Below are 13,991 nucleotides of genomic sequence, written 5' to 3' on the forward strand. Positions count from 1 at the left end.
AGTAGTATAGCAATTCACTGACTGACATCATGAACACTGCTCCACACAACTATGAAACAATGACCGGCATCAACCAAGAGAGAACATCATTGATCATAATATCAATCACTGGTCCTGGCATCATTATTTCCCACCTTTCAAATTGGAAACTGTCCACAATTTCTTATTAATCTGTGAAAATCACATAAATTAGAGATAATAAATGAACGACATTAATGAGTTAGGCTGCTATCTTCACCTTGCATTCATATAAAAAAACAAGAGAAATTCATGGTTATCACTATTTATTATAATGGTAAAATGAACATAACACCATGACAGTACTAGACATAAACTAAATGAAATGATTACATAAAATGTGTACAGCCCTAGGTATCTGTAGCTCATCCTGATGAATGTTTGTATATGAGGAAGACTTTCCTTGACCTTCAGCAAACAAACATAGTATCTGACAATAAATACAAGGACTGATGCATCATCTGTGTGATACAGTCTGTGAATGAACACATATGAGAAAAATGATTATGAACATGATGGCATCTCACAGAAGAGTTATAAAAATTTGCTAGTAGACAAACGCTTTTTATGACATTACCCTAGCAATCCCCATAAGTGTAGTCAAAATACAGTCCTGTTTGTAACATAGCAATATTAGTATTAGAAGACAAAATATGTGTTTGTTGACAGTTCATTCAACTTTGGGTGTTACAAACAATATACACAGCTTTCTGTACAGGGTATGCTAATAATGATGATTCTGATGAATGCAGCACATATCAGCGTCGTCTCCGATCATCTTTTCTGCCTCTGAAAAGGACATGGTTTGCATTAGAAATATAATAGACTTAACATGATAAAAAGTTATACCTGCAATTCACTTACTCAAGTCTTACTTTTGAAATAAGTGAAATCTCTGGGTAATAACATATTGCGATTTCTATCAGAGGTAGCAGAATAACGCCTTTATGAATTCTGTTTACTCTGATAAAGAGTTCTCCTGATTTGGGTGTTTGGCAGTCAAAGTACTGAATGGTGTCATGCACAGCATACAGAACATATGCCTAACACATACATTCTGTTTGTCTCAAAAACTGCAAAATAACTCAAAATCAGGAATAGTCTGTTACCTGTCAGGATGGTACATGGCTATGAATACCTTGTATCCAACAATATTTGCTGTTTGTTATTTTGTACCTATCACTTGAAAACCTGTTACATTATTGCCTTGACCATGGAATAGTGGTCAAGGTCACCTTTATATTAACTGGAACTGGCATACAATCCTAGGACTTCTTGGCATCAAACTGATCCTCATCCCCACATACGTTCTGGGATATATTGTTAACAACAACAATGGAAAACTGCAGATGTATGGACAAAGCATAAATCTAACCCCCTATCTCACTCACTCCAAAATATTCACATCCCAGAATGGGGATCGGAATTTTACAAATATTTCAATTAGTTGAACCAAGATACAAACATATCTTACACATATCTTGTTGTATTATGACACTTATCTTGTAATTTGTATTGACAAACTGCTTCTAACTGCTACTCTGCAGAAAATGTATTGCCTTCAACCGGCATACAGTTCTCCATGTGACATGGCAGCTGACTGACAACTGTCCGTTTCGACTGTTACTCACTTGTTCTTTCTGGGCCCCCTGACAAAACACCAGTCCACGCTGATGGACTGACCCAGGATCTCTGTACCATTGAGTGCTTCCATTGCTTTCTCTGCTTCCTTGAATGTTTCATACTCCACCAATGCATAGCCCTGGAAAAAAGGAGTTAGAAAACTATTATGTATATCCCCAGTACAAAGTCAAATCACACCTGAAATAACCTTCAGATGTACTTAACATGTAACATTCTTAGAAAGTTCATATCTTCCCAAAGGCCCAACTTCTGCACCCGTTTTTGACAGATTAGAGAAGACTAGATGCCTTTCAAATGATACATTGAAATGTACAGAGACAAGAGAAAGTAAAAGTATTTCAGTTTATACAAAAGCTTCTACAAGCCTGAAATTGGCTCTTGGCATCACTTTTAGTATTTCCACAAGAATATACAAGAATATTACTAGTGTAGGACTTAGAACAAGTGGCTAAAGAAAAGGCTGGTCTGTTAGTTCCCACCTTTAAAACCAGTGCAGCAGTCATGAATTTAAAAGAAGTTTAAGTAAATGTTTCATTCAGACAAAAAAATTGAAAGTTGTTCATGCACACAGTTAACTCTCCTCCTGCATGTCGTGGGCATATTTGAGTATGGTACAGACTCTCATCAAAACCTACTTTCAGAAACCCTGTTCTTCGATCTAGGTTGAGGTGAAGATTCTTGATTTCTCCATACTCAGCGAACTTGTCGTAGATGTCATCTTCCTGGGCCTCTTCATGAACCCCGGTCACAAACAGAATCCAGCCCTCCACCGCTGTCACCAGAAACATCACACTTAAAACAGTTCAGTGATAATCAGGAGTATTCACATCCTCGATAATCTCCAGGGTATATGTTCCGATAAATCTCCACAAGTACCCTGGATGCATCTATGGTTTGGCACGATAATTTTATTACCTCCCTTTGCTGGCTCCGCATTCTCACAGTAGCCAATCAGCTAAGCCGCCGTTACAACCAAGCTTGCCAGTGTCAACAAAGAAGGTTTGTTCGCCGCAAATGTTCGCAATGCGACTCAGATTTTGAGGGAAATCATACTGACAAATTGACAGGTCTGAAACTTGAAATATATGCAAGAACTCCTTCTACCTCTTTCAGAACACCTCTGCATCAATTGTATTGCCAAGTTTAATCGGTTAAATAATTTATGAAGCGAAATTGAGTTGTGATTGGTACGCTCAACTTCCCAGCATAGACACCTGATTGGATAAAAAGCCACCCAAGGGAGGTAAAAAAATCATCGGTCCGAGCCGTAGATGCATCCAGGAGATTTATCGTAATGTATACCCAGGAGATTATCGAGGATGGAGTTTTCATAACAGGACCCAGACTATCAAGTCCAAAATTATTTTAATGTCTTACAGTTAACGTGGTTTGGTAATACGAAAAAGAAATTCAAAGTGTGTACCAAACTTTTATATAACTTTCTATCATAACTGAAAGTGGAACATTATCAAGGTTTCACATGTATACGGATATTTTCTGTGAGTGAGTCATTACTTCTTGTGGATACAATTTCATAAAATATCTGTCTAGATATACAATTACACAAAAAGTAGAATTCATTCTGTATGCCTGATGCCAATCAATGGAACTGCTTTCACAAACTAAAAAAACTCAACTAGTTCCTGGTTCATGATCATGTTATCACTACTGACAAATATACTCATTTCTTACATCTCTGTGGTCCTGGTCCATCTGTCTCATCCACCTCCATCGCCTCAAATGACTCGACACCGCTCCGTGTTGGGCCATCTGCATAATGTACAATACTTTATAACTTCTGTTATGTGCATTCATTGTGAACTGTCAAAAAATCCACTCCTACAATAATTAAACTGAAGCCATATTCTCTAAGATTTAGGATTTTTAACAACTGATAAACTGACACTTGGAGTAAACAGGATTTTCTCATGGTAATAATTATGATAAATATTGTTTTGATTAGTTTCACTGACCTGAACCGAACCCTCGTCCTTTCCTCTTCTTTGCTTTTTCCTTCAGCTTCAGCAAACCCTCTGATGTGGAAAATAATACATTTGAAACCAAGCTTACTATAACAGTCACAAAAGATAAAATATGTCACACAGTTCCGCTTCAAATACAGGTAACCATGGTAATACTTTACAAAAGTAACACATGGAAGACAAAAAATGATAATTTGTGCTGATGATAACATGGTAATTGGTATACTTGGACCGTCTAATATCGTGACGTGTGAAAACATCAAGAAAGTGGAAACACCACGCCCAACATTGGCTGTTTACACATGCAAAATAGGTCAAATTCAGTGCTCTTGGAAAAGTGATTTTTTTCTGGGACTGTCAGGTCTAAAAATGATAAGTGCAGTAAATTATTCATCTTTGCAATAAGTTCTGGAACATTTTGAAACTGGTGACCCCTACAGGCATTGCAGTTTGCATCTGGCACAAATCAAAACCAACTTTGTCAAGAGTAATCCTGTGACAACTATAAGGCTGTCTGCAGATATATAATCCTAAAAACATAAATTGAAGTGATGTACTGCACACGGTTGCCAATTCTATGGTACACTTTAAGGCTAAGAACTAGTTTGCTATGTTATTGTTAACTTGTATCCTAATGAATAGAAGATTCATTTCTGGGGTTAAAAAGAAACTTACATTTTACTGATCCTAATAAAATCCAAAAATAATTTTAAATATTAAAACTATAAACATTAGTAGTTGCCTGTGGTAGGTAATAGTTAGTTTCATATGCCTGTACAGCATGCCATAGCCTAAAAATAGCAATACTGTGGTGATAGAGAGTCGCTTCAATTTACGGATCAACTGAGCTTTGAACGATTAGAGACCATATGCCACAGTGTTTACAACAGAAAAGAAGATTACACTTCAGTCAAATGAAAAAATATTTAAGTGCCAAATGTCATATTCCCAAGCGTTAGAGGTGACTAACAGGATCAGGTGGTCAGGCTCGCTGACTTGGTTGACACATGCCATTGGTTCACCGGAATGTCTGGTCCAGACTCTATTATTTACAGACCGCTGCCATATAGCTGGAATATTGCTGAGTGCATCATAAAACTAAACTCACTCACTCACATTCCCAAGAGCAATAACATTAATTACCGCAATAACTGAGGGTCTCACGAAAAGCATGCTTATATTTCATGTGGTGACCATGTGAATATAGATCTATTGAGAGTTTACAGCTATATCTCTAACCCTACGTCCAACATTTGCAACCCTCATAATCTTGAAAAATCTAACACTCACACTGTGTTTATTGAATATATTTGATATCCCATATATTTGCATTGCAAAAACACAAGGAACAAAAAGCAATGCAGGCCTTTGTGTTCATCATGATGATCATATGGCATCTTGACCATGGCCATTGTCTGAGAGCCAAAGGCATAATGATTTACACTTCAGTGGGTTTTTTTCTTTTATAGCCTTGGAATCACGATTCTAAACATTCTTTTTCAAATGACACTAACTACACGAAAGGTATTCCACATAAATATTGCTTCCAAACAAATCGTTGTAAACTATGCTAAACCATAATTACTGTAATTTCATAATTTGTTTTTTCGGCTGCTTTCACTTACGATCTCCCTCCTCGTCGACCTCGAATTCATCACCATCTTCTTTCACAAGCAAAACGTCCGCCATTTTCACGTGTGTTCGAAACAGTAGGCAAAGGTCGATGTTTTCCGGTAAGCCTCGGTACGTCGCCTACATTACCATGAACAATGCACTGTAAGAAAGGTTCCGATTGCTATCGACGGTGGCGCTACGTTTTGTGGGGAGGTAATGCTGCCTGGGAGTTGCATACCACTATAAATTTGTGTTCCACATGAACTCCACACAGGGTCACGAGCCTGATCACGCCCGAAGTCGGTAGAAAGTTGAAAGGAAATATATACTATACATGTGTATATATATATACATAGAGTACATGTGTGTAAACGACAAAACCCTTTCTACATTCATAATGAAGACATCTCCGCTAAAAGCAGAGTCGGTTGTACAATTATATTTGTTTTCTGTGCGATGTTGTTTGTAAACAATTCGAGAAATAAATAAATAAAAGAACACTATTACAACGCCAGATGTTGGCAGAAAGTTGAAGGGAAATATATCCAAAGAATTCTTGTCATTATTCTTTTCACACACACGCGCGCACGCTCACGGCACACACATACACACACGCGCACGCTCACGGCACACACATACACATACAAAGAAAGGAAATGGCCTTGTGTTTCTTTGATTTCAGTTACAAGTTTCAAGATTATCAACAACATCATTGATACTAACCTTCACAGTCATATTCAAGGAGTGAGAGAGAGAGAGAGAGAGAGAGAGAGAGAGAGAGAGAGATGAATAGATGTAATGAGAGTAATCAGAGAGAGAGAGATCAGATTTCGGGAGACAACAGTCTACTGTATATACGAATTGACTGGGTACGTAAGTCGCAAGTCTTATTTCTGAGACTGTCAGAATTGACAATTCATTTTGACACTTTTAATGTGTGCAAATGAAAGTTTAATATTATGAGTAACTGAAGGCAAGTCATGAACCCGGTAACTCTGCTTTGTGGATGGAGATAACACTTGATTATTTTGCCGAAAATACAATATGAAATTACGTATCGTCAAATAAACCAATTGCCCATTGAAACACGATTTTGAGAAATTTCAACATATTGTTGATCAAACTTTGAACAAGTGTCAATTTATTCTTCGCACATGTAGTACATGGGCGGATACACCCCCCCAACACACACACACACACACCGCCAATGTAGTGTACACGTCAAGGCTCCGAAATGGTGGTGTGAATACAAGACGCTGTGCGGAGCTTAGGAACTCAACTGCTAAACTTAAGCTGGGCCCCGTCTCGCATATCATCATTGGTGAACGTTAGCGCGCGCAAAGGCAGCCGGGAACACGCGATATGCGAGACGGAGCCCAGCTTACCTGGTTCTGATGCGTCAGCGCAGCGTACCCTGGGAACCAGGCTGAAGTTACTTATCTCCCATGGAATATTCAGATGGCGCAAAATTCAACATGTCAGCCTCCATGGTATTATTTGGATGAAAAGTGACAAGATACATAAAATTACTGCACATCATGAATTATGGTTTGTGAGTAATGTCATGTACATATTTAATGTTGATAACGTAGGTGCTACCTAGACAGCGAGACGATGCCTTATCGTTACTCAGTGTAAGGCATGTCCGAGAGGGCAGGCGGAAGAGTTGACAGGATTCATAATACGACCGATATTGTAGTAGTAACTAGATTTCTAAGATGCCTAGCGGTTAGAACAATCGAAAAAAAAATACATTATAAGACAATAAAGGTATAGGTTTTTGATGACGTAACAATTGAATGACGTTATCCCGTCACTGCGCCATTCTAGTGTGCCCCCTCGTAATCGAACCATTTTACATTACGTCACAATGTAAGCGACGTCACGATGCATGTCAGTTGTCATCGCCTCGTACAATAATAACAACAAACCTTGAAACAATACATGATTCAATAAATACAATATCGCCCTGTGTGGACGAGTTGACTGGTTCCCCTTTGTTTCAGAACAGGTCAGAGATTAAAAAAATAATTGAACCTCTGGCCAGAAGTATTAACAATCATTGGTGTAATAAATATTGTATATTGATGTGCGGGTTACAGCATAAATCTTTCCAACATCTCCATCTTGATTCATTTGGGGCTTTCCTCCTACATTAAGGGGACCCATCAAGGACCATCATTTATCTCAAACACATTTCAAAAGACTTTTAAGGCACACCTGATGATCTTTTTTACAGAGGATGTCTTGTGGTGTGTAAAGAAAGCTGAGGAACATCTGGGTCATCACAGCAACAAATCACTGACACAGAATCACATGCAATGACCTGTCCTCAGTCTATGAGAACTGTCTGTAGAAAATCATGACCAGATAGGAATGGCATTTTACCATAAACGTTAAGAAATTACACTTTGGAAACTGCAGAATGGTTTTGTTGTCCAGTTCAACTGTACGCACAGAGCGTCAACTGCGAGTGAAAAGCCGTCAAGGGGGACGTATCCGTGTTGTACGAGAGTTGTATTTACGTGAAGACATCCCATGTCAGAGTTCTCTGTGTGTTGCTGGTTGTCTTAACAAAGGTGGTAAGTGAGACTTACACTTGTTGAGCCTTGCAATATAGATTCCTTAAATGCCTTGAGAACATATACATTTTAATAAAGATTTACAGAGACTTGAATCTTTCAATATTTGACGAAATTCACTTTGTAAACATGTCTAAATTGGTATATTGATATTTAGCAAATCTCTAAGAAAAAGATCACTGGTGAATGACAGTATTAACTCTTCAACTTTGAAATGTTAGTTTTGTAGTCTGTATGAAGCATGAATTCTGATCCAGTATGTACCGTGGTGTATCACACAGAAAGCCTGTCCCTACTCCCCAGTGACGTGACCCACTACGTGTTCCCTGACTGTCAGGTGGCTAGAGATTACTTAGAAATCTTGGAGGCGCCGGAGATAAGAGGGATCATCTTCACCCAAACTGTAGCTAACAGTGTAAGTGGCTGGAAATGTTTCACAATGTTTCCATGGCATTGCTCTTTCTTTCAATTGTTGGCCTGACTCAAATGCTATTTTCTTGGTGTCATTATAATAGCTGTAATATTTGTTACCTACTGTTGCCTTAAACAACAAACCAAAAATATCTCATTGGTTAGTTATAGCAATATCTTGCTATCATACTTTACTCATAACAATTTTATGATGTGGTGGTGTAGAGGAATAAAACATAATTATTATATTTTGTTTGAAAGAATGAGTATTACTTATACTATTGAAGATATATTTATAACAGACATGCACACATTGATACTGAAATGAAGGTTGATGCAGCCACATTCAACCTATTCGACATCCCTTTGTGGTGACATATGTATGTCCTCACTCAAATGAGAGTTCACAATGATTGTGCACAGTGATGCTCATAGGGCGGTAGGGTACCCTAGTAGTAAAAAGTGTTCGCTCGTCACATCAAAGACCCAGGTTCGATTCCCCACATGGGTACAGTGTGTGAAGCCCTTTTCTGTCTTTCGTTATGATATTGTTGGAATATTGCTCAAAGCGGTGTAAAACTAAATTCACTCACTTACTCAGTGATGCTCATTATACATGTTTTAGGTTCAACACGATGGAAGTAAGCGTCTCTACACCCGACTGAAAAATATTGTGAAGGATCCAAGGCGTGGGTCCATCACTTTCCACAATGAATTCCAGAAATATGCCTACTGTGAGAGGCAAGGGGGGGAGCCCCTAAATGACTGGCACATCAGGTAAGGAAACTGGACCCTCATCATCTCATGTCTAACTCTGTCGTCATCCACTGGCCTCCGCTGGTTATCATCATAGATCTGCCGGATAATGAACCATCATCTGTCCTTATGATTCTTTTCTTTCTCATGTGTGTCACCAGTGTTACACCTTGACAGCTGCTGTCACCAGTGTTACACCTTGACAACCAGTGTGACCAGTGTTACACCTTGACAATCGTTGTGACCAGTGTTACACCTTGACAATCGTTGTGACATGTGTTACACTGGTTTACTCCCAAAAGTTAGACGTCCCGATAGTCAGATGTCCCAGTTGTCAGACAAATCAATCAGGCATGACTGTCATTACAACCTAGTCTTACCCACTGATATAATGAGCCTGTCCCATACATAACGAGATGTTTTTCACATTTGTACAGAAATACTTTGATCAGAATGGTAATGTTGACTGGCTTACTCAGTCACTGGGTTCTCCAAATGTTCACAATGTTCAAACGGCAAATGTATCACTTGCCAAATTCAATAATGCTAACTCTTCTGATCTCAAGCACATTCTAACAAACCCCAAATTAATTAAACCACTCACTAAATATCTTATTCATACAAAATTATACCAAACAATCTAGCAACAAAAACAATAATACAATAATTCCACTTTTTACCTTTTTAAAACTTGTTCTAAATATGTATATATGTTCTTTTAACTTTTCAAATGAGTTCTCTCTTTTTATCAACTTCATTTTTTAACCTTTTATATGTTCATCATTATTCACTTAATAAATATATTTTTAAACATGGGTTGGTTGCAGAGCAACATGTTAACAAAATACAATCAAATTAAACAGGTTTCTGTCCTCAAACAATAACCATTTATTACACTACATATATATTAAATTCCAAATCTCTATTACTCTTTACCTATTTCATATTATTTTCCTTTTTTACCTTAGTTGTGCGTGCAGCGCTAAATAAAGCAAATAACTAACTAAGGGTTGAGAACAAACGATGGTCTTCAGAGAGTAGAATACGTGAAGTCATAGAAGGGTACTCCTCGGATATTCCTTCAAGGCCACACATACACCAAGAACAGAATCAGGGGGGAGTTTGTTCACTGGCAATGTGGAAGACAAAGAGGGTCTACAGGGAAACTGAGAACAGGCTGATAGTTCCTCGATGCAGTTGGGCATTTGCTCAGACTTGGTTGATATTCTTGCCTGTATAGTGAATGATGTGAAAGATGTGAAATCTCAACTCTTGAATGATTTGATTGACCATTTAAATTATCTTGTTAAATTAACTTATATTTTTTAATGCCAAATAAAGTTATTACAAAGTCATCCATAGATCATTTCTAATTATCTTGTTGAAATAACTTATTTGGTTTTATGTCAAATAAAGTCATTGTCATTATCCACAATATCTTCTCTTTGTGTTTGGATTAATACATTTGGACTAGTCCATTAATTAACGAAGGTAACAGTGTAGTGAACCTCAGTGCAACCAACCATAACCTTTGTTATTTTAACGCGTCTAACTTTTGGGACGTCTAACTTTTGGGAGGACACCGTTACACCTTGACAACTGGTGTCACCAGCGTTACACCTCGACAACCTGTGTCACCAGTGTTACACCTTGACAACCTGTGTCACCAGTGTTACACCTTGACAGTTGGTGTCACCACTGTTACACCTTGACAACTGGTGTCACCAGTGTTACACCTTGACAACTGGTGTCACCAGTGTTACACCTTGACAGTTGGTGTCACCAGTGTTACACCTTGACAACTGGTGTCACCAGTGTTACACCTTGACAACTGGTGTCACCAGTGTTACACCTTGACAGTTGGTGTCACCAGTGTTACACCTTGACAGTTGGTGTCACCAGTGTTACACCTTGACAACTGGTGTCACCAGTGTTACAACTTGACAACGGGTGTCACCAGTGTTACACCTTGACAACTGGTGTCACCAGTGTTACACCTTGACAGTTGGTGTCACCAGTGTTACACCTTGACTGTCACCAGTGTTACAACTGGTGTCACCAGTGTTACAACTTGACAACGGGTGTCACCAGTGTTACACCTTGACAACTGGTGTCACCAGTGTTACACCTTGACAGTTGGTGTCACCACTGTTACACCTTGACAGTTGGTGTCACCAGTGTTACACCTTAACAACTGGTGTCACCAGTGTTACACCTTGACAACGGGTGTCACCAGTGTTACACCTGGACAACCATTGTCACCAGTGTTACACCTTGACAACCATTGTCACCAGTGTTACACCTTGATAACCAGTGACACCAGTATTGTTATGTGTTGACAACTGTTGTGACCCGTGTCACACCTTGACAACCAGTGTCACCAGTGTTACACCTTGACAACCGGTGTCACCAGTGTTACTCCTTGACAACCATTGTCACCAGTGTTACTCCTTGACAACCAGTGACACCAGTGTTACTCCTTGACAACCAGTGTCACCAGTGTTACTCCTTGACAACCATTGTCACCAGTATTGTTATGCGTTGACAACTGTTGTGACCCGTGTCACACCTTGACAACCGGTGTCACCAGTGTTACACCTTGACAACTGATGTCACCAGTGTTACACCTTGATAACTATTTTGACAGGTGTTACACCTTGACAACCATTGTGACAAGTATTACACCTTGACAACCAGTAACACCAGTGTTACACCATGACAACCATTGTGACAGGTGTTACACCTTTACAACCGGTGTCACTTGTGTTACACCTTGACAACCGGTGTCACCAGTGTTACACCTTGATAACCGGTGTCACCAGTGTTACTCCTTGACAACCATTGTCACCAGTGTTACACTTTGGCAACCAGTGCCACCAGTGTTACACCTTGACAACTGATGTCACCAGTGTTACACTTTGGCAACCAGTGCCACCAGGGTTGCACCTTGACTAACCTTCACCAGTCATACCATTTTGTTGTATACCCTTTGACCCTTGCCCCTAGAAGAAGACTTGTGCTGTATTTGGTTTTTACTGGGATCCATGCAATCTGGGATTTATCTTGACCTTCCAAGAATTTGGCACCAAATATGCTTCAATTCCAAATTTGGAGTTTCACAGTTCACAGTCATAGTTATAACTATTCTCATGGTTATGTAGAGGTGACTTGTATTTTACAGGTAACACAGCTGGCAATGAGGAGGATTGAGTCATGGTTTTCAAGTCTTGCAGTGAAAGCAGTGTTGAAATACAATGTTGATGATATATACCTCTCAATTTTCAAACATACTAACCTTGGTACAAATTACAAACTTTAATCAATATAAGTTTGTTTGGATTCCTGGATAAGTCACTGCATACAATACAGTAACATTTTGTTGATGGATGAATTTAAGAAGGTGTTACTTGTTTATTTGAGCTAAGCAGGTTCATCATGTGACTTATTATGGAATGTATGTTATTCCCTCTTCAGACTTAACTGCCATGTTAGGTCAAATATTGACCATTTTAGAATGATCACTCTCTGTGTAGATACTTTCAACCAACTTGATCCATGTATATTCTAAATGTAATACTGTAAACGTAGTTATTTTCACGTGGAATTAATTTTCGCGCTTTTAGCACAAAAAGATCATGTGTCAGTGATAATACCAAGCAAAATATTCATGGTCAAGTCATGACAAATACTGAAGAAGGAACAACATGCAATTTGTTTATTCTCTCAGATAACAACAACATCAAAACAAAATATAAAGGAATAGAGGCATATATACTAGTAATAGCGATCATAATCAGCAAATGTTTGTTATCAGTTTGTCAGTTAAGTGATAGCTGATTACTCATAATCACAAAATGAACGAAGCTCACTTACGTCACTTATTGGGACAGGTGTTGTCATGTTGACACAAGAATAATCCCACCTCTCTCTCTGATTGTTTTAGTAAACACGAATCAGTTATGGCGGCTAGCATTGATCACTGCATGTCTATCGGTTGTGAAAACTTTGTGATGGATACCATCACTCAGGTGTTTGATGAATGCGTGAAAAAACATCTGCGCTAACAGGTCTTTGGTGAACTTTCTGCGAAAATTGCACCCTGTGAAAATATATACGATTACAGTATGTGTATGATGTTTCTGCTGCTCCTACAGAAGTACTTACCAGGCAGCGGAGTGGTTCTACAACCACCTTGCAGGACAGATGCCTGTGGTCATGGTTACACAGAGCCAGGAGGTAAGGAATGCTTGTGTTGTCAGTAGTACTCTTCTGGTGGCATATGACCTGTATCTATCTTCAGTTCTACAGGGAGTTGTGTAGTCACAGGGATGCTGTTTTCCTGGTTATTCATGTCATCAGTGTTACCTTGGTTACCGAATATGGAAGGAAGAGGTTTTGTTATTTTCTGCTAAACATTTTTACACTTACTTAACTATGGTATAGCTAAGAACTTATGATTTGCTCAAATTAGATTTATCATAATGATTGACTATCTGCAGGCTGTAATTGACAACGTTGATTGACTATACATTGGCTGCTGTTTGTTACAATGATTGACTATAGGCATTGGCTGCTGTTTGTTACAATGATTGACTATTTCTGCAGGCTGTTATTGACAACGTTGATTGACTATACATTGGCTGCTGTTTGTTACAATGATTGACTATTTCTGCAGGCTGTTATTGACAATGTTGATTGACTATACATTGGCTGCTGTTTGTTACAATGATTGACTATTTCTGCAGGCTGTTATTGACAACGTTGATTGACTATACATTGGCTGCTGTTTGTTACAATGATTGACTATTTCTGCAGGCTGTTATTGACAACGTTGATTGACTATACATTGGCTGCTGTTTGTTACAATGATTGACTATATTCAATGTTGATTGACTATACAGGCTGTTTGTTACAATGATTGACTATTTCTGCAGGCTGTTATTGACAATGTTGATTGACTATACATTGGCTGCTGTTTGTTACA

At 38.6% G+C, this 13,991-nt stretch overlaps 2 protein-coding genes across 2 annotated transcripts in view; one reads left to right on the forward strand and one right to left on the reverse strand.

The window, feature by feature from the left end:
* Nucleotides 1–267: 267 nt before the first annotated feature.
* Nucleotides 268–5,425, reverse strand: LOC124287701 (RNA-binding protein 8A-like). Its single transcript, XM_046724221.1, has 6 exons — nucleotides 5,270–5,425; nucleotides 3,636–3,695; nucleotides 3,355–3,432; nucleotides 2,298–2,434; nucleotides 1,650–1,780; nucleotides 268–807 (listed from the first exon to the last, which is right to left on the reverse strand). The coding sequence occupies exons 1-6, from the start codon at nucleotides 5,331–5,333 to the stop codon at nucleotides 777–779; spliced, it is 501 nt and encodes a 166-aa protein (XP_046580177.1). The 5' UTR covers nucleotides 5,334–5,425; the 3' UTR covers nucleotides 268–776.
* Nucleotides 5,426–6,685: 1,260 nt separating this feature from the next.
* Nucleotides 6,686–13,991, forward strand: part of LOC124287698 (DIS3-like exonuclease 1) — a 35,252-nt gene continuing 27,946 nt past the window's right edge. Inside the window, 5 exon segments of the mRNA XM_046724217.1 lie at nucleotides 6,686–6,810; nucleotides 7,498–7,840; nucleotides 8,122–8,255; nucleotides 8,877–9,028; nucleotides 13,162–13,243. Coding sequence (XP_046580173.1) covers nucleotides 7,684–7,840; nucleotides 8,122–8,255; nucleotides 8,877–9,028; nucleotides 13,162–13,243 — 525 coding nt within the window. The 5' untranslated portion in view covers nucleotides 6,686–6,810; nucleotides 7,498–7,683.

Source organism: Haliotis rubra, unplaced genomic scaffold, assembly GCF_003918875.1.
Source record: "Haliotis rubra isolate DU_JTF1 unplaced genomic scaffold, ASM391887v1 Scf405, whole genome shotgun sequence".
NCBI lineage: Eukaryota > Metazoa > Mollusca > Gastropoda > Lepetellida > Haliotidae > Haliotis > Haliotis rubra.